The sequence below is a fragment of the Lissotriton vulgaris genome, chromosome 9 (assembly GCF_964263255.1).
Source record: "Lissotriton vulgaris chromosome 9, aLisVul1.2, whole genome shotgun sequence".
NCBI lineage: Eukaryota > Metazoa > Chordata > Amphibia > Caudata > Salamandridae > Lissotriton > Lissotriton vulgaris.
This window is the reverse complement of record NC_141697.1, coordinates 787,049,015-787,073,325: the sequence shown is the minus strand read 5'-3', so window position 1 is coordinate 787,073,325 and position 24,311 is coordinate 787,049,015. Positions and strand designations below refer to the sequence as shown.

At 45.3% G+C, this 24,311-nt stretch overlaps 1 protein-coding gene across 6 annotated transcripts in view; it reads left to right on the top strand.

Moving 5' to 3' along the window:
- PELI3 (pellino E3 ubiquitin protein ligase family member 3) overlaps positions 1 to 24,311 on the top strand; it is a 285,917-nt gene that overhangs the window by 62,309 nt on the left and 199,297 nt on the right. For all 6 annotated transcript variants that reach the window (XM_086938519.1, XM_086938522.1, XM_086938520.1 and 3 more), the window contains exon 2: positions 23,315 to 23,470. In XM_086938519.1, coding sequence (XP_086794645.1) covers positions 23,316 to 23,470 — 155 coding nt within the window. In that variant the 5' untranslated portion in view covers position 23,315. The remainder of the gene's footprint in view (positions 1 to 23,314; positions 23,471 to 24,311) is intronic.

Here is a 24,311-nt window from a genome sequence, read left to right as displayed (position 1 = left end):
AAAATGGCCTTATCATCTAGACTTGCACATTGAAGAATATTATAAGCATAGTAATGATGCAGCTCACACCAACCGAGCCTCAAGCTATTTACTCCAAATCTTTGCATGTTTGGCGGGACACTCCCTGGCCTCATAACACTGGCTTTTCCTGTTGCGCACACCAGTCTATTCCCCAGCGCCACAGCTCCAGTGTCGGGACCTAGCGGCTTTCTAGTGTGCAGCAATGTCTCTTCTAGCTACAAAAAGGCGGTACCTAGTAAACTCCTTTCAGCAGAGGATCCCCCATGCCTACGTCCATCCCTGAAGGATCAATAATGGGGAAAGTTCCAAAGTCAGTCCCAAAAAGCTCTGCCCCCACCGCCTCCCAGTAGTGTGATATAATGGGCCAAGTCCATACCATGTGGTAAAAATCTGCTGGCTCATGGGAGCATCAATAGCATGCAGGAGTGGCAATGAGACGCACGCGGGCCAGTCTGGCAGGGGTGAGATAGGCACAATGTAGATAGTACGTTTGTACCAAGTGAAGCCTGGATGAGATTGTGAGAACCCTGGGAGCCATCAGCTCATCACACCAGTCGTCTTCCTCTAAAGGCCCTATCCATTCCGGTCACCGGGATCGCAGGTCATCTAACGACCCAGCGGCATTAAGGATCAGGGTACGATAAATCTGGGACACTCCACCCTTACCTAGGGCCCCCTTCTTGATTGTAGCTTCCATGGGGCTAAATTCCGGGATGTTGGTATCTGGAGAGCTGTGTGTCCACAAGGCATGGCGCAGCTGCAGGAACCTGTGGAACTGCGTTTTGTTCAAAGCATATGTCTGTTGGAGGTCTTGAAAAGAGAGCATGTGTACCTGCCCAAACATTCCCTAGTAGTGTGATGCAGATGGCGTCCCAGTGTGCCAATCCCTCCACCACTTCCCCAACCACATGCTGTGCCACAGTGGGATGTGCTGAGTAAGTTTCGCCCACCATCCCTCATGCTTCTGGGCTGCCCTCCATCCTGTAAACGCTAGGCGAGTCACTCCAGGCATCGTGTTAGGTATGGCTGCACCATAAAGAAGCTCCATAATATGCAAGAAGCCCAGCGTAGCAAGATCTAGTCTGAAGGCAGAGGCCGACCCGCACCCAGCGAGGCAGTCATCAGCTAGCAAAAGGTGCGAGGCCAGATATACAAGTACAGGTTAACCATACCCAGCGCCCTTTCTTACATACATTAAAAAAAATATTTACTGTATTTATTGCCCTATTTTGCTTTTGGCAGGCAGATTACTCCACCAGAAATGTGACATAGTACCCTGTTCGCCAAACTCTTGACTCTCTCGCCCTATTTAGAGTGAGGGAACAATCATGTTCTACTACTGGGACCTCCACTTAATCCTTCAATGGAAACCTTAGATTGATAGCTCCACAGATATGGTGGTTATTTAGGATTTACGTTTGTCCATATGTTAATCCTGTTCGGGACCACCGTGGTCTCAAACAGGAACACACAGACATAACCTTACACTTTAAGAGAAAACTCCTAGTGTGTCATTGATTTTTTTTACAAGTCAAAGTCAGCTTAAAAGCTTAAAATGTTGCTGTTTAGGATGATTGAACATGGCAACCACACAGCAGAGTTACAATGCTTTCAGTGCAACCCCAAGGTCCGTGAGGGCTGGATTCAGTCAAACGTTTTGAGCTATCCATATCTATGTGATACATTTGCAGACAAGGGATCTAAATGCAATCCATGTTTCATTGTCCAAAATAAACTAAATTTATTTATACAATATCAAAAAGGAAAATCTATGAGTTGTCACAGAACCACTGCATCCCATTGTAATTGTCACTCCTTCACTGTATCATCAAATATGTAGGATTGTCTAAATGTTCATGTTCCTGGGTTTATCTGTTCATTAATCCTTACCATTCCATCTTGGTGTCTTTTCCAGTACCTGTAATATATACATATCCTTCCTGCAACTTAGTTTCAATGCTCTGCAGGTAACTTGACAAATACTTGATTGTTAATTGGTCGTTTATTGCCTTGCTTATTCAGGTAGTCTCGCTTTATAAGAACGTTTTAAAAAATATATTTTTCAAGGCAGATGGCAAGTGCCTCACTGTCTACCTCACTGTAATCCTTTTGCTTACAGTCCAAATGTATTGGGGCCTGATATAGAGTTGGCTACTCATACAATTACTACAGTTTCTCGAGCAAGTACAAAATCCATAGTAGAAGCCACCATTGTACTTTATTCCACCATTCTTATGCCTATGTTATAAGCTCTTCCTTCAGAAACTGAAGGATTTTTCTTATGAATCTTCAATAAATAAAACATTTTTGTTAATGCTGCACACCTTTCAGATAAATTGTTTACATTGTACTTGTCACACTTCACTGGATCTCTGCCGTGTCATTGTAGGGTATAACATGTACATATCTTTGTCCCAAGGTGAATTGGTAGTGACAATTTGATTTCTAGCTTTAACTTGGGCATGTCCTTGAGAGCTGCCATCTTCGACCTCTATCTAGAGTGCTTCCTTCCAGCACCATCCTTAAACACTATTGACCATTACAATTCAAACAAGCACTCTTTCCCAAACGTTTTTCTGGTGTACAAAAAGAAAGTTACATACAATTTCCTTCACAACTGCATGGTATTTTTGCAGAGCAACCATGCACCAATGCAGAAGTAGAAGTTGGATTTCATCACCAGGAATCAGTCATGAGTAAATGCAGAGTTTCTCCCACAGGGCCCTGATCAAGGGATTCTTTCTTATGGTCAGATAGTGAGACATCCACTGGGAGCATTTTATGATACACTATCGATGTCACCTTCACTGGCCCTGAAGAACGTATTGTTAGTAATATCTGGGATGGTGGAAGCACCAGGTTGTAAGGACATCTACCCCTTCAACAGTATCTGAAGAAATTATCCAGCTGGAAGGGTGTAAAGCTCACAGTAGCAGAGATCCCCTTTTATATACATCTCTTGCCCCAAAAACTCGTGCAGGCCCAGGGCCATGGTCTCCTGTTGCTTCAATGAATCTGGAGGTTGGTACTGTTAAGTCGAACCCAGTTCCTCCAGTGAGCAGTCTCGTTCGCTGTCATAGTCTGGCAACTCCTTTTCAGACTACTTCACTGCCTTTGCAGTGGAGCCTGGATCCTGTGCTAAACAGATGAATGTTGAAGACTAGAGTGCAGGCCAGGAAACCAACAGTGTGATACAGTGTGGAAATAAGCACAGCAGACAAGTCATTGGTTCTATTAGAAAAAAACAGTCCATCTAAATCATAGGAAGCATAAAACAAAGTAAAGGCACCAGGAAGCACCAGCCTCCTCTGAAGTAGCTGACTTCGGTGACCCACCATAATTCTATTGGGAGGTTGCCTAACACCAGAGGCACGCTGTAGCCACAAGTACATGACCCCACCTGATGCCTAGAAGCTCACTCCCTCTACAAACGAAACTCAGCACTGGGTTCTCCGATAAAGCCATTTGACTTTTAGAAGCCCAACCTGGTACCATCTCTGCAGGACACGCTCGCCTACAGCAGTCCCTCTTTAGTGGTAGTGGATTCCATGGCAGACAGGTCAAATTCGTCTGATCGTTCATACTCAGAGCATCTAAAGATGATGTCACACCCACCACAGTCTTCAGTACATCTGTATCCAGGATTTACCATTACAGCATCCAGAACACCAGAGCAGACAACCTCAGCAGATGTCTCTACTCATCATAAGAGTGAGAGATCGTACAAGAAGTCTTCGACTCGCATCTTCCAGGATTGGATTTAATCTCTCATAGGCGTTTTTGTGACTCACCAAAACAACAATGCAATAGGTTTGTCTCTTGGATGGGGAGAGAACTGGTTTCCTTGGTGGGACAGACTGGTGATGGACTTAGCGGAAACTTTCTGTACATTTTTCAACAGATTTCTCCCATACTGAGCCGGGGGGGCCCAGTTGCATGGTGACCCTAGGTGGCTCCAATTTCACCTTGCTTGTTCTGGTTTTCAGAATTGATTCACCTTCTGCAGAGGAAGAGCATTCCCCTTCCTCAGAGGAATGACCTCTGTTCCAAGAGGTGTCCTTTTCTCACCACCTGGCTTAGGCAGGAACTCGGGTGATTCCTCCAACATCTATTTTGTGGCCTTTGGACCATACTGCAACAGGCCTGTGGAGACAATTTCCTCAACCAACTAGGCTGATATACATGATGCAGCATTTACCTTGGTATGGCAACCTCTGTCTCAGGTGATTTAAATGTATTTGATTCTTACCAAGTTAATGCAAAAGCCTTTTGAGCCAATGGCGTTTTGCAAATTGATGCACCTTTCATAGTAAATCTTATGTAGTTTTTATAATGTTGGCTAGGAGTTTTAGGCCCTTTCTGCCGCAGAGCTATGCACAAGCTTTCACAAGGCTGTGGTGGTTCACAGGAATAAACTCCTCTTTCTGTTTGAAAATATTGTATAGATATACAATATTTTCAAACAGAAAGAGGAGTTTATTCCTGTGAACCACCACAGCCTTGTGAAAGCGTGTGCATAGCTCTGCGGCTGATGAACAGCGATACTAAGGCGTACTCGAAAATATTGGCTAATAGGCTGAGCTCGGTAATCGGAAAGGTGGTTTCACCCCGCCAACACGGGTTCATTCCAGGCAGAGGGACAGCCGATCATATTAGAAGGGTAATTACCTTGTTTGACGGAACGACAGCCTCACGAGACCCTATGTCCTTAATACTGTTGCACGCAGAAAAAGCCTTTGATAGGGTCTCGTGGGGCTTTCTCTGGACAACAATGTGTAAACTTAATTTTGGCCAAAAGTGTATAGGGGGATTGAAAGCATTATATAGATGCCTGGTTATAATGGTTAGAGTAGCAGGGGAACAGAGTGAAAATATTAACATCAAGAGAGGAACTAGGCAGGAATGCCCCTGCTCACCATTGCTCTTTGCCTGTTACATTGATTCTTTTATAAGACACATAGAAAGAAACAGGCTTATTTGTCCTATCGTTTTGAATGGTTATAAGACAAAAATCATGGGTTATGCAGACGACCTAGCAATTATGTCACCTACTCCAGCAACAGCGATAGGGGAAATAGAAAAAGAGGCAAAATAATATGGTCTTCTGTCTGGGTATAAACTGAACCAGACTAAAACACAGATAGTTATTAACCAATTTGCCGTAATAAATGATGAAAGAGTCACAGATTCAGCTGTCTACTTGGGCATAACGATAACATCCAATTTATCTAAGCTGGTTGAGGAAAACTTGACTCCGGTGATTAGAAAGGCCAAACAAGATCTGGATAGGATGGATAACTTACATCTTACAATAATTGGACGCTGCAATGTAATCAAGATGCTACTTCTTCCCAAAATGTTATATTTTTTTCGAACTATTCCTTTAATATTTCACGATAACTGGTTTAAGGACATTGAAAGGGTCTGCAATTGATTTATATGGGCAAAAGGTAAAACTCGGAGGTCCATAAAAATGTTGGCACTTGCTAAGGAAAAGGGAGGTTTAGCAGTTCCAGATTTTAAAAGATATTATCTAGCAGCTGCCTTGCAGTATCTTAGAGGACTTCTTGGGGGAAACATTAATGATAGGTGGCGGGATGGTAATGGTATACCAGATATATATGATTTACTGGTTAGAGATTCCAATAAAGGATTACTTACATTTAAGGAGTTTAATTATTACAAAAGAACAAAGTTTAAGGTTTTCGCCGCAGCTATATTAGTGTGGTCTACGGTTCGGAAAAAAATTAAGTTAGGGCGGATGAGCTATTACACACCCCTATATAAGAATGAGCTCCTCCCTGAAGTGTTTCATGATCAGGTTATGAAAAGATGGGATAACTCTGGGGTGTGCACTATAGGAGATAGTATAGATGACTCCGGTATAATTTCATTTGAAAGGGCATGCCAATTATATAAGCTAGATCGTAGAGACTTTTTTTAACTTTCTGCAGATTAGGTCAGTAATACAAAGGAAAATGCCCAGGGGAGCTAACTTTAAAAGAGAGGATCTGATGGAACACATTCAAAATGAGAAGGGCTGCTCAATTTCACAATTGTATGGGGTGTTGAGTGAATGCAAAGAAGATGATAGGATTAAAGTTTTTGATAAATGGAGGAGGAAGCTAAATTTAGCGGGAAATGAGGGGTAAAAATCGCTGCAGTTTACTAATTCTATTGTCAAAGTTGCTAATTTGCAAGCACAATGTTATAAAACTTTTCATGAATTATATTACACACCATATAAAATAGCACAATGGGGGGAATTAGTGGAACATCCTGTCCGAGATGCCAAAGTGCACAGGCTGATACTATTCATATGTTCTCAGCATGCCCAAATCTAAATCCCCTTAAACAGGCGATCAAAATATTTCTTAGTGATGAACTAGGGATATCAATTAGTTTAACAAATGAGATTATGATTTTGGGTGTTGGGAGAGAAGGGCTGGATATCCCCCACCGAGAATTTATATTTATTGCAATGGCCATAACCCGACTCTGTATAGCAACCCTGTGGAATTTTTTCTTGTTTAATGATTTATGTATCTTGAGGACTTTAATTATTCAATGATGTATATCTGGTTTATGGAATATGTATATGGAACGGAATAATTGGTTGGAACTTGTGTGGAAATGTATTATCTGATGATGAATAATAAAAAAAAATTTAAAAAAAAGAAAATATTGTATAGAGTTACACCTAAAAGGAGAAATCATTCTCCATACTTTCTTTGCACACCCTGACGCTTTCTTGGCGTAGGAGACTGTTCATAACTTGGACCTAAAACATGCACTGTACTCTAATCTGGACTAAACTCAAGACTTCAGTTTTTTTACACAATTGGTGTGATCTTTTTCAGGCAGTGAACCCTATTAAGAGGTTGATATGGCAATCTTTGCCAAATGGGTAACACTGTGCATGACCAATTTGCACGCTTTGCATGGAGCGAACCTTTAGATGGTGTCCGGGCACACTCGATCAGGCTAAGGTTGCTTCAGAGGCTTCCTTCAGGCATGTACCTGTTAAAGACGTATTTATTGTGACTATACAATCTGCTGTCACTATGCTCCTGAGGCTGCCTCCTTGTGCGATGCAAAATTAGGCCCTGAGTTGCTCCACAACCTTTTTGTCTATACCTTGCCACCTAAAACTGCCTTCTTGTTCCTCCCTCCTTATTCTTTATCCAATGCTCTGGAACCATCCACAAGATGAGAATGGGAAAGAGCCAGGATAAGGAAGTAGGATAAAAAGAACTTTATGATGACTCTGTACACCTCAGCCCGTAATACAGTTGGTTGGATTTATGAGTGGGGATACAGACCCCAGATTCCAGCTTGTTTCCCTGCACATAAATGTGGCCATTACAATACTTGGATGAGGATGACCAGATTTTCTGCGGATGCCCAGGCCTCTTTGAAGGGCATGGCCTGTGATGGAGCCAGGCACTTCAGGGATAAGATGGATTCTGCACTGGAGTACCTCACAGTCTGCAGGGTATTGGTTTGCCTTTTACGCCTGACTTGGCCTGCTTGTGAATACTGCCCCCAGTAAAGGAAATTCCAGATCTCCTCAAAGGGACTTTCCTATTGTCAGAGGCTGTCCTCGCAGACTGTCCAGCAATCTGTCCATTCTTTCAGGGTTACAGGGTCAGCGTCAGTGGTAGAGTTAGTAACCAACAACAAGGGCATAATTCCGCTTCATCTTTTCCTGCTGTAATCACTTCCAAGACTCTGAAGTTACTCCCTGTCCAGTCCTGTGAAGCCAGTATGGGGAGGGTTTGTTCTAGTTTGCCAATTCTCATCTCATCACTTTGTCCTTAATGTTGTTCAAGTTTGCTACCCTTTCCTCTGTTAATAACTCACCCTCCGATCCGCCCAGTTCTGTCTCCAGTGTCAGCTGATCATGCTGCCATCCTGTCTGCAGAGGTTCGATCTCTATTCACCCTGATCGTGATGGTACATGACAGAGAGGGCTACAGGCTTTACTGTCATTATTTCCTGGTCCTCAACCACTGTCTCGCTTCTGTTCTTCCTGGGATTTTCCTTCACTGAAATCCCACCCTCAGCCCATGCAGCGGATTTCCTTTATAGAACCATTCTGTACAAAGTGGCACAGAGGGCCTTTCCATTTGCCTTGCCCTCAAGGTTTTTTTGCTTTCTATCCGGGACAGGTGTTTCTAGGTCTTGACCGGCAACACAACCGCCATGTGATACTGCAATAAAAAAGATGGTTTGTGGTCCCGTGCTCTCCGTTTGAAGACTCTTCACCTGTCGCAGCGAATGGCCCCTCATTGATTTTTGTTACCACAAAGAATACGCAGCTTCAGGTAGAAAGCACGATTAGTGTTCTTACTTGAGGATAAACATTCAATTTTTCACACTTGGATCACCACAGGATACCTGTGTGTGCTGGAGGGAGAGAAGGGCATCCTTATGGAATAGGAAGCTTCACATACAAAACTGTGTCATGCTACATCATCGGCAACCTCTCCCCACCCTGGAAGGACAGTACCTCTAGGACGGACTCACCTTCCTGTTGGACTCAGCGCAGGAGAGAGTTCTTGGATAAAAACCACTGGACAGTGAAGGGATTCAGGTAAGTGAATTTAAAATGCCTTAATGTGTCCCGGCTACTTGCCTTTATTAGTGGGTGTAATGAATAACAACAATGGGAGGGGGAGTGCACCCATGCAAATGAATCCGCTTTAAACTCATGGAGTGGTGGACCCCAGTCCCATTTATGACCATGTAAGTGTGTGACCCAGCGGTGTGATGCTCCTGGCTTCCAGACTCTCCCTTACACCCAGGGATGGTTGACATGTGATTGTGGACCTACCTATGTAGTGTCATGGTGCAACTCAGGGTGGGCGTGTATCGTTTTTTGCTTTAACATTAGTGAAATATGTTTCTCAGCATTCACCACCGGTCCGCGAGTTAACCCTCAAACGGAGTGACTTAAGGGTGTTCACTGCCGTGCATTACCATGTCAGCAGTGTGGCCAGCCAGCGCTGGAGGTCCTTGGGGAGGTGCCTTCCACTGCATCACTAACTGCCTTTTAAACTGGACGAAAGCAAGGTCGATTAACCTATGGAGGTGCTTGTCGCCCTTCGCTCTGGGGTGAAGTCCCAACAGGCTGGAATTGGGTGAAGGCATGCTCTGCGAATTTCGGCAACTGTGATAGTGACCGCTTTCCAGACCAGGTGCAGCATTGGGCAATCCCATACCATGTAGTAAAACCAAGCATCCACCAATTTATACCCGTGGTGCTCAGGGGCCAGTGTCAGGAACATGCGCTTTATGTTCTGAGGGGAGAAGTAAGCATGATTTACGTAATTAAACTGTGTGAATCGGAATTTTGCGTTACGGGATACTTCCTTTACTTATTGAAGCGCCTTGGACCAAGCCTTAGCTGACATTGGTAGTGGCAACACTCTGGCCCATCTAGCAAGCGCTCCCACTGCGTAATCCGATAATGTGTAATTGAGAGACAAGTATAGATTAGTGATAGGATGACGTGTACATATCATGCGTCAAGACTGCATGTAATGTGGAAGATGTAAGAGGTTCTGCTTCTCCTGCATTCCATGTGACACGCAGTGCATGTTGTATGTTGTGGAATGCCAAAAAGTAACCAGCTCCCAATCCATAAGTATCCATGACATTTTGAAAAGACATGAGGGTGGCCTTATGATAAAGCTCACCCCGTTGGTCGACTCCTGCATCCTACCTCAAACCTGTGTCATGTCCCTGTGCCGTGCCAGTGAGGCGCAGCAGGTCCCATATCTCGATGGATGGGGAGTATGGAAGGTGAGGCCCTTTACCATGCAAAAATCTGTGCCAACAGACTCGGTCAATGGTCATCTGGTGTGTCTCATGCCGGAGGTGGATGTTTGGGTCAGACAGCCACTTATAGATGCCTGTGTTCCCTGGGATCTCACAGAGGGGTGCTATTTCGGGGCTCGCGGGTGTCTATAGCTGGGCCATTGGTCACTGCAGTTACGCCGTTGCATAATATAGCTCAAAATTAGGTGCACCAAGTCAGCTTTCGGTTAGAGGCCGTTCGAGTGTGGCAAGTGTGACCAGTATGTGGCCCTCACTCCATAGCAGTTTGTTCGAGCAAGAGGTCAGGCAGCTCATGGAAAAAGCTTTTGGGAAGAAATATCGGAAGTACATGAAAAAATAAAGTAAGCAGAGTAGCAACAGCATCTTGGAGATCGCCCCTCAACTCAATGGGGACATTGGCAATGATCGCCAGAAGGGCAGAAACCTACGGACAGAACCCACACTTTCTCCACATTGGTTTCCTTGATGTTCCTTTCCAAGTGGTATATTTGGACACCCAGATATTTAAAGGTGTCGAGGCACCACTGAAGACAAGGTCCCAGTGGGGCATCCCTATACAACTCGGGACTCAGTGCCAGGGGGAACAGACATGATTTAGGCCAATTCACCCTAAGTCCTGAGACATCCATAAAGTCATCCAATAAAAGCATTGGGCCCGTTACTGAGACCTCCACATCTACGAAGATAAAACAGGACACCATCCAAACTTATGCATAGTTGAACTCCAACATTGGTGAGTCTTAAAACTGGCTTCTCCATTGCAGTCACTTTCATGCAACGCGTCAGTGAGCTGCCGGCACTTATGGGGCACACCCCGACAAATTAGTGCTTTGGACTTGTGCATTCTTTATCCCAAAGATATTGTTGTTCTTGCATGTATGGCAGTCATATCATGCACCCTTTGTTTTTCTATCTGCCACATCCTTCTGAGGAATGGGAGAGACTACACAAGTTGGATCACAAGTGAGTCCTAAGCTTTTATACTGATATCAGACTTTGTTGAGAAGGATTGTCCTGTGTATCAACATATGTTACACGCTGGCCATGGAGGAGCCTCCTTATGGCATTTGCGTTCTTTTCACCAGATCCAAATTCACAGCTACAGTCCAGGCTTGAGGTATTCGTGTATGGACGTCAACTATGCTGCTACATGGGCCTCCATCCACACTTTCCCCACACATTATTACAGTGACTCTGTTCAAAGGGAGGGTCATTATGCCTCTTCGGTCCCGCAGGACGTTCATGTGTTAAGTCCACATCTCAAACCTTCTGCCTTTTTTCGGAACTACTGCTTTGGTATTGATCCATTAGGTAAGGAAACTGCAGTTAGAAGTATCCATCTGAAAAACAACTTACTTACCTTTGGTAATGCTTTTTATGGTCAATGCTGTCGCTACCCACAGATCTCATTCTTTAGCAACTTTAAAAAAATAGAAGAGAAGATAAAGGCACAAAAGAAGGTATAGATCTGTGTTTCAGACGAATCAGAAGTGGAGTTTGGTTGTTAGATTTATATAGTGCGGCTTATCACCCATAAGGGTTATCTAAGCACTGTCCATGGGCACAGGGAGAATAAGTGATTTGCCCAGAATCACAGGATGATGAGACGACGCAGAGTCAAACCCGTATTCCAGCTATTGAGTAGCTGTTCTGCCAGCTGCTCCACATCCTTCCTGTAAGATGGTGTTTGGTTTAGTGGATGAAATACTTCTGAGTCTTTACTTGGCAGTGACGGGCGAGGGATTTTGTATGAAATGAGTGTTTGCTTTTCCCCAGATATAGAGGAGAACCTGAATGAAATGACACAGATGCCACCCCACCCAGTGAACAACAGAACAACTTGTCAGACATCTAAGCGGGGTATAATAGGCCCTGATTTCAAGTGCTGACGGATTGAGTTGTGGTATGTTCTGCGTGCATAAAATATTCAGAGTTTTTCTCTAAGAATAGAATGTGGTATGGTGACTTGTGTGCAAAATTCAGTTTGTATTGCTTCAGTTACCGGTAATTGCATTACTCCGAGTCCCCCCCCCCCCTTCCTTACTCATTGAGGTATTCCTGCGTCACAAGACAACCAATATTAGCCTTGTCAAATTAAACAAAAAAGTTCCTCTAACCTCCACTATTCCCATTCATGAAACAAATTGTGCATACTTTTGTTGTATTTGGCCTGGAGTATCAGGAGGAAGGGAGGGACCTAAGGAAGGAAAGCGAGGGTAATGACTCAGAGTAAAGTAGATTACCAGTAAGTAATTGAAGTACTACTTGATCGTCTCCCCTCGCTTTCTTGCTTACTCAATGAGATGCACCAAAAGAAACAAAAACCCAGAACAGTTTAAACTTGTATGCTTGACCACACAGAAACTTTAAATTAAAGACATACCCCAGCCCAGAAACGAACCACCTCTTTTACTTCGATAGAGGATAAGATTCATGAACCAAACACATTGTCCAAATCCATCTTATGTGCAATCCTGCAATGATTCACAAAGGTGGATGGTGAAGCCTGTATCGACGCCCTGCAAATCTCTCAAATAGGTGCACTTAGTAATTCTGCAATGGATGCAGACATTCCTCGAGTAGATTTGCCCTTTACAACCTCTAGAAAGGAATGGCCTCTAGCCTTGTAAGCAAGAAAAATTAGAGATTTGACCCAAAACTTAACGAAGCCACTGCTGGTTTATATCCTTTCCAGCAGGACAAAAATTCACAAATAGGGACTCTGACATCCAAAAATCAGCTATCCTCTCATGATAGATCAGGAGAGTCCTCCTAGCATCTAAATTGTGAAGAACCCCTTCTTTCTTAGAAACTTGGGTAGGGTAAAAGTGAGGCAGACCATTGGTAAAAATAAAGGAATGAGATGCAAGATGATTCTGTCTTAAAAAATGTTGACAAAAAGGGTGACTGCATGATGATGCCACTAACTACCCCAGTCATCTACCTGTAGTGATTGCTACTAGAAAGAACGTCTTCGTCGATAAGGTTTTTAATTCACCTGTACTGGAGGACCGGGAACTTTAGTACTTCTAAAACCAGAAAAAGAGCCCAAGAAAGAAGCTGACAAGGAGGATCAGGATGAATGTTTATTTACCCTTTACAAAATATAGGCACCAAAGACTCAGAATCAAGCAGATTTCCCAAGGAGGACCAGAATAGTATAATAGAGGCCCATTGGATCTTAAGAGTGGAAATTCTTAACCCAAAAATAGCCCCCTCTTGCAGATAAAAGTCTGCAGTGGGTGATATGAACTGTCTTGTCCCACATCACTTACTGAATAAAAACCTGTGTCTGGAGTAAGGCTTCAAAGTCGAAGGCCTCCTGGATGCCTGTAAAGTAGGTACTAGATTAGGAAGACCTCTTCTTGTCATTCCGATATATACTCTCAGTCTCCTCCCTCTTCCTGCTGTAGAACTGGAAAAGATTTAGGTGATGGGTTGGTCGGAAGTCTTCATTCCTCCTCCTTTAAGGATGTCAGGAGACGAAGCCAAGATGAGCAGGCCAGTGTCGGTTGATTCAATATTGCAGTCCCTCCTTTCCGCCTGCCCTTACAAGAAACTTCAAAAGAAAAGTAAAGGAAGGAAAAGCAAAGAGAAGCCCTGGGGGTCACCTGCAGGAAAGAGCATCCGCATCCTTGCCTGATGTTCCTTCCTCCTGGATCAATACCTGTCGACCAGTGCATGCGCACTGGTTGTGAAAAAGTCAAATACTGGTAACTTATGTTTCCTGACAATTCGAGAAAAGATTGCTGGATGACGGCAGACGTTTGTTGAAGAGGGAATGCCCCTGCTCAGTGGGATGGGTATGTCCAGACATGGGTCCCTTGCTTGCTATACCACTGGATTTAAGTTAGCATGGCTGATGTGGGGTGTTACCCCGAAATCGGTCCCATGATGGACCCATGATGCTGATGTGATGACCAAGGGAGCATGAAACTCAAGTGAAACCCCTTTTGACAGGTTTGATGGGATTAGCCACCACTGAAAATGTAGTCTCACTTCCTGTGACAATTGACCCTCTGCCCCAGATTCATTGTTAGAGGATTAGAATTAATCTCACTAGATTCTGAAAGTGGGACTGAGCCAAGGGATGAGAAAGATGGTGGAAGCTACGTCTCTTTGAACCTGAATACATGAGAAAATGTTGAGAGCTGTTTAATCAAGGAGAGTTCTTAAGTATGACTGGATCTTTGTAATCCTCTGCTGAGACAAAGTAACAAATATTGGTCTGTACAGAGTTTAGCTCCTATAAAAAGTCGGTCTTAAGACAGAACTAACTGTTTATGAGAAATCTATGGTGCTGCAAAAAGCTCAAAGCGCTTGAGTGTGCAGCTGGACGAACTCCTCTGAACCGTGTTGATTAGCCAGTTGTCCAGATAGGGGGAAAGAAACTGCCCTCTTGATGAAGCAAGGTGACCAGCAAAGCCAGCACCTTTTGTTAATACTCTTGAGGCAGACGTCAGACTGAAAGTAAGAACTACAATTCAGAAATGATGCCCCCCTATTGCGAAGCACAAATTCATCTGACGCTCTGTCGCAATAGGGATATGGTGGTAGGAATTACGCAAATCTATTGTACTAAGAACCTCTCCTCTTATCATTGGGATCATTGACTTTTGAGTTAACATTTTGAAGTTGATTGCGGATCCAGTTATTCACTTTCTTTAGGTCGAACGCCGACCTGAACGAGCTGGATGTTTTTTGTACCAGAAGTAGATCGGAGTAAGACCCTTTTCCATATTCTGAGGAACCTGTACACTGGTCTTCTTTTTAGAAGATCCATAACTCCTGTCAGTAGAGCTTTGCACTTTCCTGGGTTCTTCTGTAGAGGTGTATGAATCATAACTGGTGGGATTTTGGATAAATCTATCTGGTAAGCATCCTAAGACCCACTGATTGCTAATGTATTGAGCTCTGCCATCTGAAAATAGATGAATCCTTCCACCAACCGAATCCCATTGAGCTACAGAATTGGACTAGTCAGGACCTTTCTTAGATCCGCCCTTGCATCGATTTTCCTTGTTTGCTTCTGTGGCTGAAATCTCCTTCTCGGATAAGGAGATCTTTAGTCTTTCTCGTGAGACTATCTTGAGGAATGACGCATAGACCTGTGAGGGTATGAAGATGAGGATGATTTGCCCTCATAGGGAATGGCATCCTTTAAAAGCTTTGGCTATCGTCTCATCTAATTTCTCGCGAAACAGCTCCTTGCCATTAAGGGTATCTTCAATGAAGACATGTTCTCCGATGCACCCAACCTCAATTCACTCATCCATATTGTTGGACTTGGCCCTTTTGGCAGGTTCACCCCTAAACTTTTTTCTTGGTGAATGTGAATTGGTGGTAGTGATTTTTGGTTTCTGCGCACTTTCACTGTGTCCCAGTGGAAAGTGCGTGCGCACTCTGAGTGCGTGGAGTAAGCTTTGCCTGCCCTCCAATAGGAATGCATGGGGAATGTCTGTGTCCCTGGTAGTTTCTGAGGTGTGCAGGCTCGAGTTTGGTATGGGCGGACTCATGTGATTGAATGCTGTGCAATGATGTATGCGGCATGTATGTGTCTAGTGTGGAAGTACCACTTCTAGACATGGATGTGCGTGTGCAGTGAGTGTGCTGGCCCGTGATTGGCTGGAGCTGGCTGGTGAGCCTGGTTCCAGGAGTCTGGATGGGTCTGCCCGGTGGTGAGTGTGGAGATTAGCATTCTGATGGCTGGGGAGGAGTGCACCTGGGTCCTGAATAGGGCTGGGCTTTCCTCACACATTGCTGGCTCCGCCCCCTGTGGTGCGTCTAATGTCCCTAGCCCTGCCAGTAAATAGAGTGAGGGGCTGAGCACATCAAGAGTGCTCACAAACCAGCTGCGACTGGTTTTTCCCCTCACCCTGAAGCCAGACAAAGGGAAAAGGTGTATAAAAGGGGGGCTGTGACCCCATGAAAATGTTCTTGCCTGATCCTACCTGAGGGGGGCTGCTGCTGGGCGCCAGGAGGAACCGCCACTTGGGACTGCCTTCCTGCCTGGAGGGCCCAGTGAGCTGGCCCCTGGCCCAGCCTTGCCCCCCCTACCTTGCTCTGCTGAGGGACTTTTTGCTGAAACTTTATGCCTATAGCGCTTGGGAGCGCTGTAATCACCCCACAAGCGCCTGTGAGCGCTTTATTTGTGACCTAGCGCTGGGAGCGCTTTACTTTCACCCCTGGCGCCTGGTGGAGCTTTGGTTTTGCCTTTGGCGCTGGGAGCGCTTCATTTCTTCTCTGGAGCGCCTGGAGGCGCTGTGCTCGTCTTTGGCGCGCGTTGTGTGCTTTTGCCGGTGCCCACCCGGCCTCTTTTACCCCGTGTTTGTTCTGCCGGGATTTCGCCCAACGTTATTGAGCCTCAGCAGCGCGACCAGAGCCGAGGCCAGAGGCTCGTCAGGGAGGCCGCACTGCCATTGGCTGCCGAGTCAGCCTATTCACAGAGAGAGGGGGGGGGCAGGAAGTCCCGCCCCCACCGCAGCCGCGAGACGAGGGAAGGAAGCTGCCTACCGGGTCCCCGGGGCTCCAGAGTGTAGGGAGAGCCCCGGAAGTTCTGCTGATCTCCAGGGAGGCCTGTAACCCACCCGCCTCCCAGGACGCCCCCGCCACGGAGGAGAAGACTCGAGCAAGGCACCGCAGCTCTGGAGAGCCCCGAGGAGCGGGAGCTCGCCCTCCGCAGACAGCCGGTGAGTGACTTGCAAGAGAGGGGGGCGTCGGGGCACATTGCCGGTGCCCGCCCCTCCCCTCCAGTGTGCGTGCCTGGCCTGAGAGAGGCCCAGTTGTGTTTAGAGCCCTGAGAGGGCTCCGGGGGCATTACTTGATCTTGAGTCCAAGAAGGACTCCAACGACACAGGCACATTTTGTTTTCCAGCCCCAGAGGGCTCCGGGGGCATTTGGTTATTTTTAGCCCACGAAGGGCTCCGGGGGCATATTTTGTTTGTTGAGCCACTGAGAGGCTCAAGCCGCCACAGTTGTTCACGGGTCCCCTGTGAGGGACCCCACCGCTCCCATAGCGAGGTGGCATAATTGTAGTACGAGCCCAGAAGAGGCTCTTCAGTGCCACATGTGTTTAGGAGCCCAGAGAGGCTCGCGGCGCCCCATTTGTCTTTAAGTCCAGAGAGGCTTCCAGCCCACAGTTGTTTTAGAGCTCTGAGGCTCTTGAGGGCCCTGTCAGTGGCACAGAGCCTGCGAGGCTCCAACGTTGGCCCTCATTATCTACACAGCTGCCCAGCACTTAGTGGGCAGCTGCTCCGTTTAGGACCCTGACTTTGGGGCACAGGGCTTCCTAGCCCTAGAGACGCCAGTTGGCCTAGTGACTGCCACAGGTGGTGGCTCATGTAAGTTTTGCGTAATTGTTTTCCTTCCCTACACCTCTGAAGGTGTTGTGATGCATCATGTGTAATGTGCTTATACCCCTACAGGTATTGTGATACTTAGGTGGTTGTTTTTCTCCTAGTACAGGTGTTGCTAGTGAGGTCCTGGTTCCCTGCGTGACCTTTTCCTGAGGTGTTTAGGGTTATGTAGGTGGTACTTACCTGTTACCAGTGGTTACTGGTTGTGTGCTTTATGTTCTAATTTGTGCTACAGTGATTTTATATTCTATGTACTAAGTGCATATTCCTGACAGTGGTGCCTGTGGCCCTGTCCTGTACATAATCCCCTGTAAATTCTGCCCGTGCCTGTTGGCACATTGTAAAGTGTGTGTTTCTATCTAATGTGTTTTGCAATACAAAGGCTATTTTTACATATACCTTGTGTGGAGTTCCTTTTGTGGGGGGGCCTGGGATGTTGTTGCCGGTGGGTGCGTGCGCAAATACTTAACTTACATTGCCTCCGGGGTAAGCCTTACTGCTCGTGTCACGCTACCAAGGGGGTGAGCAGGGGTTATCTTGGCGTGTAACTTCCTTGCCCTGACTAGAGTGGTGGTTTCTGCCTGACTTTGGCGCAAGCCTCAGCCAACCAGAATTCCATTTCTAACACATATGTTTCTTCAGGATGCAGCTACTGCTGTAGGAGCTACATAAGCTGTTCTCGGGACATGAGAAAAAATTGTCTTCTAAGAATTTTGCCTTGTGCTCCATGGCAACAAGCAAATCTGAACAATCCTTGCCATCTTGTATGGCTCTTGACAGCCCATCAAAATCCTTTATTAAATATTAACCTTAATAGGCTGCAAAAGTGTCAGATCTCAAGGAAAGGTTTTGAGCTGCAAACACCATCTTCATGTGCTGTCCACCTTTTTGTCAGTAGCATCAAAAGGAGAACATTCCTCTGGGTTTAAAGTGGGTCTTCCAATTAGGGTTGCCAAAATAGAATTCACATCTAGAGTATTGGGCAGAGTCATGTTTGTGTCATCCAGAATATATAGCTTCTCAGGAAACCTGGGTACTTCCACTCTAGCTCTTTCCATTCCCAAAAATCATGTCTTTGAACTTAGAATTCAGTGGCATCGAAATCACTGGTGGTTTCAAATATTGAGGCAACAGCATGCTTTGTTTATGCTGTCCTGGAAATGGCTGAACCCCCTCAAACTGTGCCTGATGTGGCTGAGCGTTTCTGGAATCTCCTCCCTTTTTGCGTACTTTCCTGAGGGTATGTCATCATCTTATGGAGAGGAAGATTCAGGAGAATGACTTCTAAAGCCTTTATGTGTCTTCTCTCTGTCATTTAGAGCTTTTTCTTAATACTGCATCAATCATCATTTGTACTTTCTCTTCCGTCGTCAAGGCAGTCATCCACCATAGGCTAGGGAGACACAGGAGACTTCTTCTGCCTGGCTGGAATGAGTCCACCCTCAACCGAGGAGGAGGACGACATGGACCTCCTCTGGCACCCTTCCATACTGACAAATAGCACAAGACACACAAAATTAGATCTGGTTAAATTAGGAAGTCTAATCCTGGAAATCAAACCAACCAGGTAAGCACATCCACGATCAACCAATAGATGTAGACATCTATATGTATGAATCAACATGTTAATACAGAAGTATAAGTAACAATATAAGCATCAAGAAAAGTTGTGACCACTATCGGCGACTCACTTCCTTTCTTGCCGGCCGCTTTCCGAATATGCGGCAAAGAGCATTCTAGGCACCCCTCTGCACAGGGAAGGATAGCCCTAGCCATTCAGGACTGGCCGGACGCAATGAAAACTGAGCCAAAGGGAGAGTTGCCAGGACTGCGTTGCAGGCCCTATGCAAGCGGTTCCTTGCAGGAAAACACACTGGGCTGTAGAGGATACCTCGCAAACCCTGGATAAAATAAAACACCATTGCTTTGACTGCAGCAATCTCATCCTACTAACTTGACTATTTATGATTCACCCGACATAAAGGCGCTTCCATGCAAGTAAGACAAAACAGAACAGGAGGAGTTGAGGGGAGAGGACTTTCTATTTTAATTGGACGTAGTTATTGGTTGCCTGGTGAGACAGGACTGCCTCAATGACTAAGGAAGGAAAGCGCAAGGGGACGATGAGGTAGGGAATTTATTGTGCATTAGAACCTCTCAACTATCTTCCCCAATCTTTCCAGTGAATTCCATTGGTGAATTTTGCCCTGCCAAAGTTTGCCAAGAGTGAATTTAATGGGTTGTTTGTGATTCTTGCAGTAGTTTGAATTTGGATCCCTGCTCAGGGATTTGCCAGGAATGACCCTATTACTTACTGATTATCTTCATTTCCCTGATTCAGAGTCCTCCTCGCCCCAGTCCCTATTTGTGAGGCACCTCCAACAAAGGTTCACCACACCAAGGATTTTCAATTCCAATAGCTTTAAGCTGTTTTCAATTTATTTTGGAAATAGAATAAATTAACCCTCACATATGTCTTCCTGTAGTCTTCTCTGTCCTCAGGAAGGTAAGCTGTGCTATGTTGTTTCTATGTTTTATAATTTAATTGTACTTGTTATCTCTTTGTCTGGCTACATCCTAAGACACGAAAAGGTCAAAACCTTTTACCCTTTTTTAAACAATTTTTTTTGAAATCTTTGACAATAGTCATGCATCCAGTTTTGACAAGATTGCCTAATAGGCCTTATTTTTACAATGGAGTAGTCATCGCTTTTACTTAATAACAATACCAACTGTATTTTCATTGCAACGTAAGTTTCCCCCTTCCCTTAACATGAGTTGATACCATTTTGCAAAGGAAATGTAATGAGGGTTAGCTTATTAATGGTCATTTAATCTGGTGTTTTCAGTATATCTCTTACAGTCAGGAGGAGGAGCATACACAGTATGAGCCATCAGTCGTGTTGGGATGAGCTAGGCACTCGGGACGGAAGGGGGGGTCGGCACCAGGCAGCCTTCAGGAGTGGGGTGACTACAATCGACGGCTCACTTCCTTTCTTGGTGGCGGCTTTCCGAAGATGCAGCAAAGAGCAATCCAAGTATCTGATTCTGGGTCCTTCAAGGAGTCCACTGATACCTCCCAAGCCTGCGCTACATCAATACTCCGAATGCCCCTCCTGGCTTCTCTAAGTAGCACTTCCTCTTCTTATACCGCCCATTTCTCTAGCTCTTTCCGCCACCCAGCTATTCTGGGCCCTCTAGGGGTTTTACAGTTTCTTGTTATTTTGGGCTTTGCCAGTATTAAGGCCTCTACTGTGACCTTCGTTTTGGCAGTGTGAAGGAACCAGTTCAGTATGCAGTGCCACGTAGTACAGAAGACCTCCCTGGAAATCGTGTTTGCCATCAGTGTTGGGACCTCCTCCCAGTAATGTACTAAAGAAGGACAGTCCCAGATCATGTGCTTTAACTATGCTTCTATGGCCCCACATCTCAGGCAGGCCGTTCACGCTGTGTGGAAGTACCTGGTAATATGACCTGGGGTCAAGTGTGCTCTATAAAGGGAAAAGTAGTTCATCAGCTTGAATCATGCATTTCTGGTTACTTTTGGTACTCTCGCCAAGATAGTGCCCCAGTCTTTTTCTGGTGTGGGGATTCCCAGATCTGTCTCCCTCTGTGCCTTCAGCATCTTTAGAGGTTGTAGTGTGTTTTTGGGTATCCCTCTATAGAGGTAGGTGACTGCCTCCCTTATCTTATGGTGAAAAGTGTTGTGTTTGTGTGGTTCTGACATACTGGTCTTCCAGTGTGTGCGGAGTACCACAGTCACTGCTCTATGCAGGTATAAATGCCCCTGAGGGAGATCAAATTTTTCTCTAAATTCTTAAAACGGGAGGAGCGCACCATCGTGAAACAAGTCCTATACTTTTTCCACACCTGCCTCCACCCTCTCAGTCAGGCCCTCCCAATTTCCACCATGTGGTAAGCAGGCAGATCAACATCTTTAGGGATATGGCCGGGGAGTAGGGGATCCGTGTGCGTGTTTTTTGCAAGCAGCGGGTCCAGCAGCGCTGTGTCAACCTGAATTCTGGTGTGTCCCCTTCTGAGATCCGCAGTTCTCAGAAATGCTCCCATCAACTTGGGAAGATTTTGGACAAACGTCCCCACTTCTCGAGTCGGTGTTTGTCGACTTGCAAGCCACTGAGTGTACCACTTGAGTTGGGCTGCTAGATAATAGGACTCGAATTTTGGTACTGCCAGCCCTCCATCATTAGATGGGCATTGTAGTTTAGCTAGTGCCACCAGTCTGCGTCCTGAGCCCCAAAGGATCAACGTGACTAAAGAATCAAGCTCTTCGAAGACTGCTCTGGGAATCCAGATCGGCAGTACTGTGCAGAAATAAAGTAGACTGGGGAGGGCAACCATTTTAAGTAGGGCCTGTCACGAGAGTGGGAGCGTTCGCCAAAACTCGGTGCAAGCTTGTAAGGATCTGATAGCCAGACCCACGTTACCGTTTAGTAAATTCTGCCTGTCATAATATATTTTTACCCCTAATTATGGTAGGAAGTCAGGTTCCCAGCAAAGGTTCCCTAGTCCGTCTGGCCAGGGAGCGTTGGCCTCTAAGGGAAAAAGATGCGATTTCTGCAAATTCACTCAAGCTAGGCCAAACTCCAAATTCTCATAACATAGGCCTGGCTCCCATCAGATCCACCTCTATGTCCCTGAGAAATAATATGAGGTCATCAGTTTATTTGGTGTCTGTGGTTGTCAACTTGGATGCCCCTATATATCTTCCCTCTTCTTGTGCCAGGCAGGCCAATGGCTCCAATGCCAAGGCAAACAACAGAGGCGACAGTAGGCACCCTTGTTGTGTTCCTTGGCCTACTTTGTAACTCTCCAATATTGTCCGCCCTGTTCCAACTCCGGCTGTGGATTCTATGTACCACAGTTTAGTCCATGCTAAAAAGCCCTGATCCAGTTTCATTTTGGACAGGAACCTCCATTCTGGGCTATCGAAGGCTGTTTCGACATCACATGCAAAGGCCGCTGCCCTGCCGTGGTCATGGGCCTCATACTCTAATATGGAGAGGAGCCGTCTGAGGTTCAGCGCTGTGTTTCTGCCAGGTATGAGCTGTGCGTGGTCCGGGTAACCTAATTTGGGCATGAGCGGGAGCAATCTAGAGGCCAGGATTTTACTTATTAAACCTTTTGCCTTTACACAGTGAAAATATAGCATGGATGAGGCAGCTTTTGTTTTAACCCAGCATGAAATCACCCACCTGTTTCATCACTAAAGATGGTTCATGGATTTGAGTGAATAACAGAAAATGTAAGAGATTAAAGGGAAGTAGCATGCAGTGACCGTCCATATTTACCCCGGAGACCGTGAATGGGTGGTATGAAATAACTAATCTTTATTATATTTTAGTGAATTGAGGGATGGCATTAATTGGGGCTGCATTTTTTAATTTATAAGTACTGACTTTGGGGCGACAGCAAGAAATTGCTCAGCATTTTTTGCCCAAAAGGGAAGGCTGGCAGGAAACGACCCTCTATTTGTATCCCGCAGTGATGTTAAAGGATAAACAATTTATTTCTGGGACAATTGTGCTTCTGCTAGCAGCCTCCTAAACCTCTCTTACACTGCTCACTCAAAGTGTGGATGGAATTAATCTGACATTTTAAATACAGGGGCAATTGAATGATAGCAGTAATCACACAGACCTTTTTTTTTTTTAAATCTCGGGGCCCAAGGTGGATGAGCATGCGATAAACAGTGCCTTTCATCTGAGATCCATATCTTCATGTTCCACAGTAAGTGGAGAGGTGGCACCCTATGAACCCTCCCTTTATTCTGCCCAATTTCCCTACAGAGACAGTTTAAAGATTACATAAAACGAACCCACGTTTCTACCCTTGAGACAGTAAAAGGTTTCTATTGAGTGAGTGTACTGTTTTCCTACCCGAAACATTAGAGTGATTTCAAGAGATTTCCTGCGAAGTAGTGGATAATTTGCATTAAATGGTAGTGCCATTCTTCTAGACACGAAGTGCACCATCCTTTTCCCCACAGACCAAAGAGGGAGGTTGTTAGATGGAGCTATTCTTTTTTCCTTCTCTAGTGTCATGTGTAACTTCTCCATCTTCTCCCTTTCTTGCAGGATGGTTCTGGAAGGGAGCACAGCTGACGCAGTGTCCTCACAGACCCTGGATCTCCGCCGTACCTGTGCCAAAGCCTCTCAGATCTTCTCGTCTCCAGGGGAGGCCTTCATTTTAAATAAGGATTCGGTGAAATATGGCGAACTCATCGTATTGGGGTAACGATCATCGACTTTGTGGAGTCCGAGTCTGTTGTAAATTGCATTCATATATGTAGTGTAAGGCTAACACCTATTTTGGGAAATTAATGAGTACTGTATTATGTACAACATTTGAAACTTTAGGAGAGACAGTTTTGATGACCAAGAAATAGAATGCAAGCCACATTAGCAATACATTCAGTCCAGTGAAGGGTCAAAACCCCCAAAATAGTTTACAAATTATTGCATTTGGTTCTGTGAATTGGGATATCTAAAAAGGGACAAGAAGTAGTGTGGAAGTATTTATGCATTAGATTTTATATCAAGGATATTTCTATTGTATGACCTTAGCACTAAGTTGGAAGCGAATCGCTTTATAGGGGCAACAGAGTTACGTGCCCTTATGTGTGTTACAAGTGCATAGGCAGACGTTGATGTGTAAAATCCAGTGACTTGGCATTTGTGGTGAGGGAGAGGGAAAAAGACATCCAAGTGCATATCTTTCTGTGGTTGCATCTTACTCCTCCATCTTGGTTGAAGTCTGGCTTGAGGAAGACAGCAGGCTTTTAACAGTAGACTAGGAACCAGGCAGCGACTTCGATGCCAGGTTTCAAACGAGATATGGATATTTGTCAACATACTAGTGTAGGTGATCTCGTAATCAACCTGCAAGACTGCTAAAGGTTCCAGGTAAAGCTAATAATCTTTTAAGTAAGGTTAAAACTTGGGAGGACGTGATACTTAACAGAAAAGGGTAAGAGATATGCATGAATGTGTAGGCCTTGAAAAATGTAAATTATATAGGCAGCTCTGAAGGTCCATAACTTAACAGATCTTACAATAAAGTATTCGACGTGTA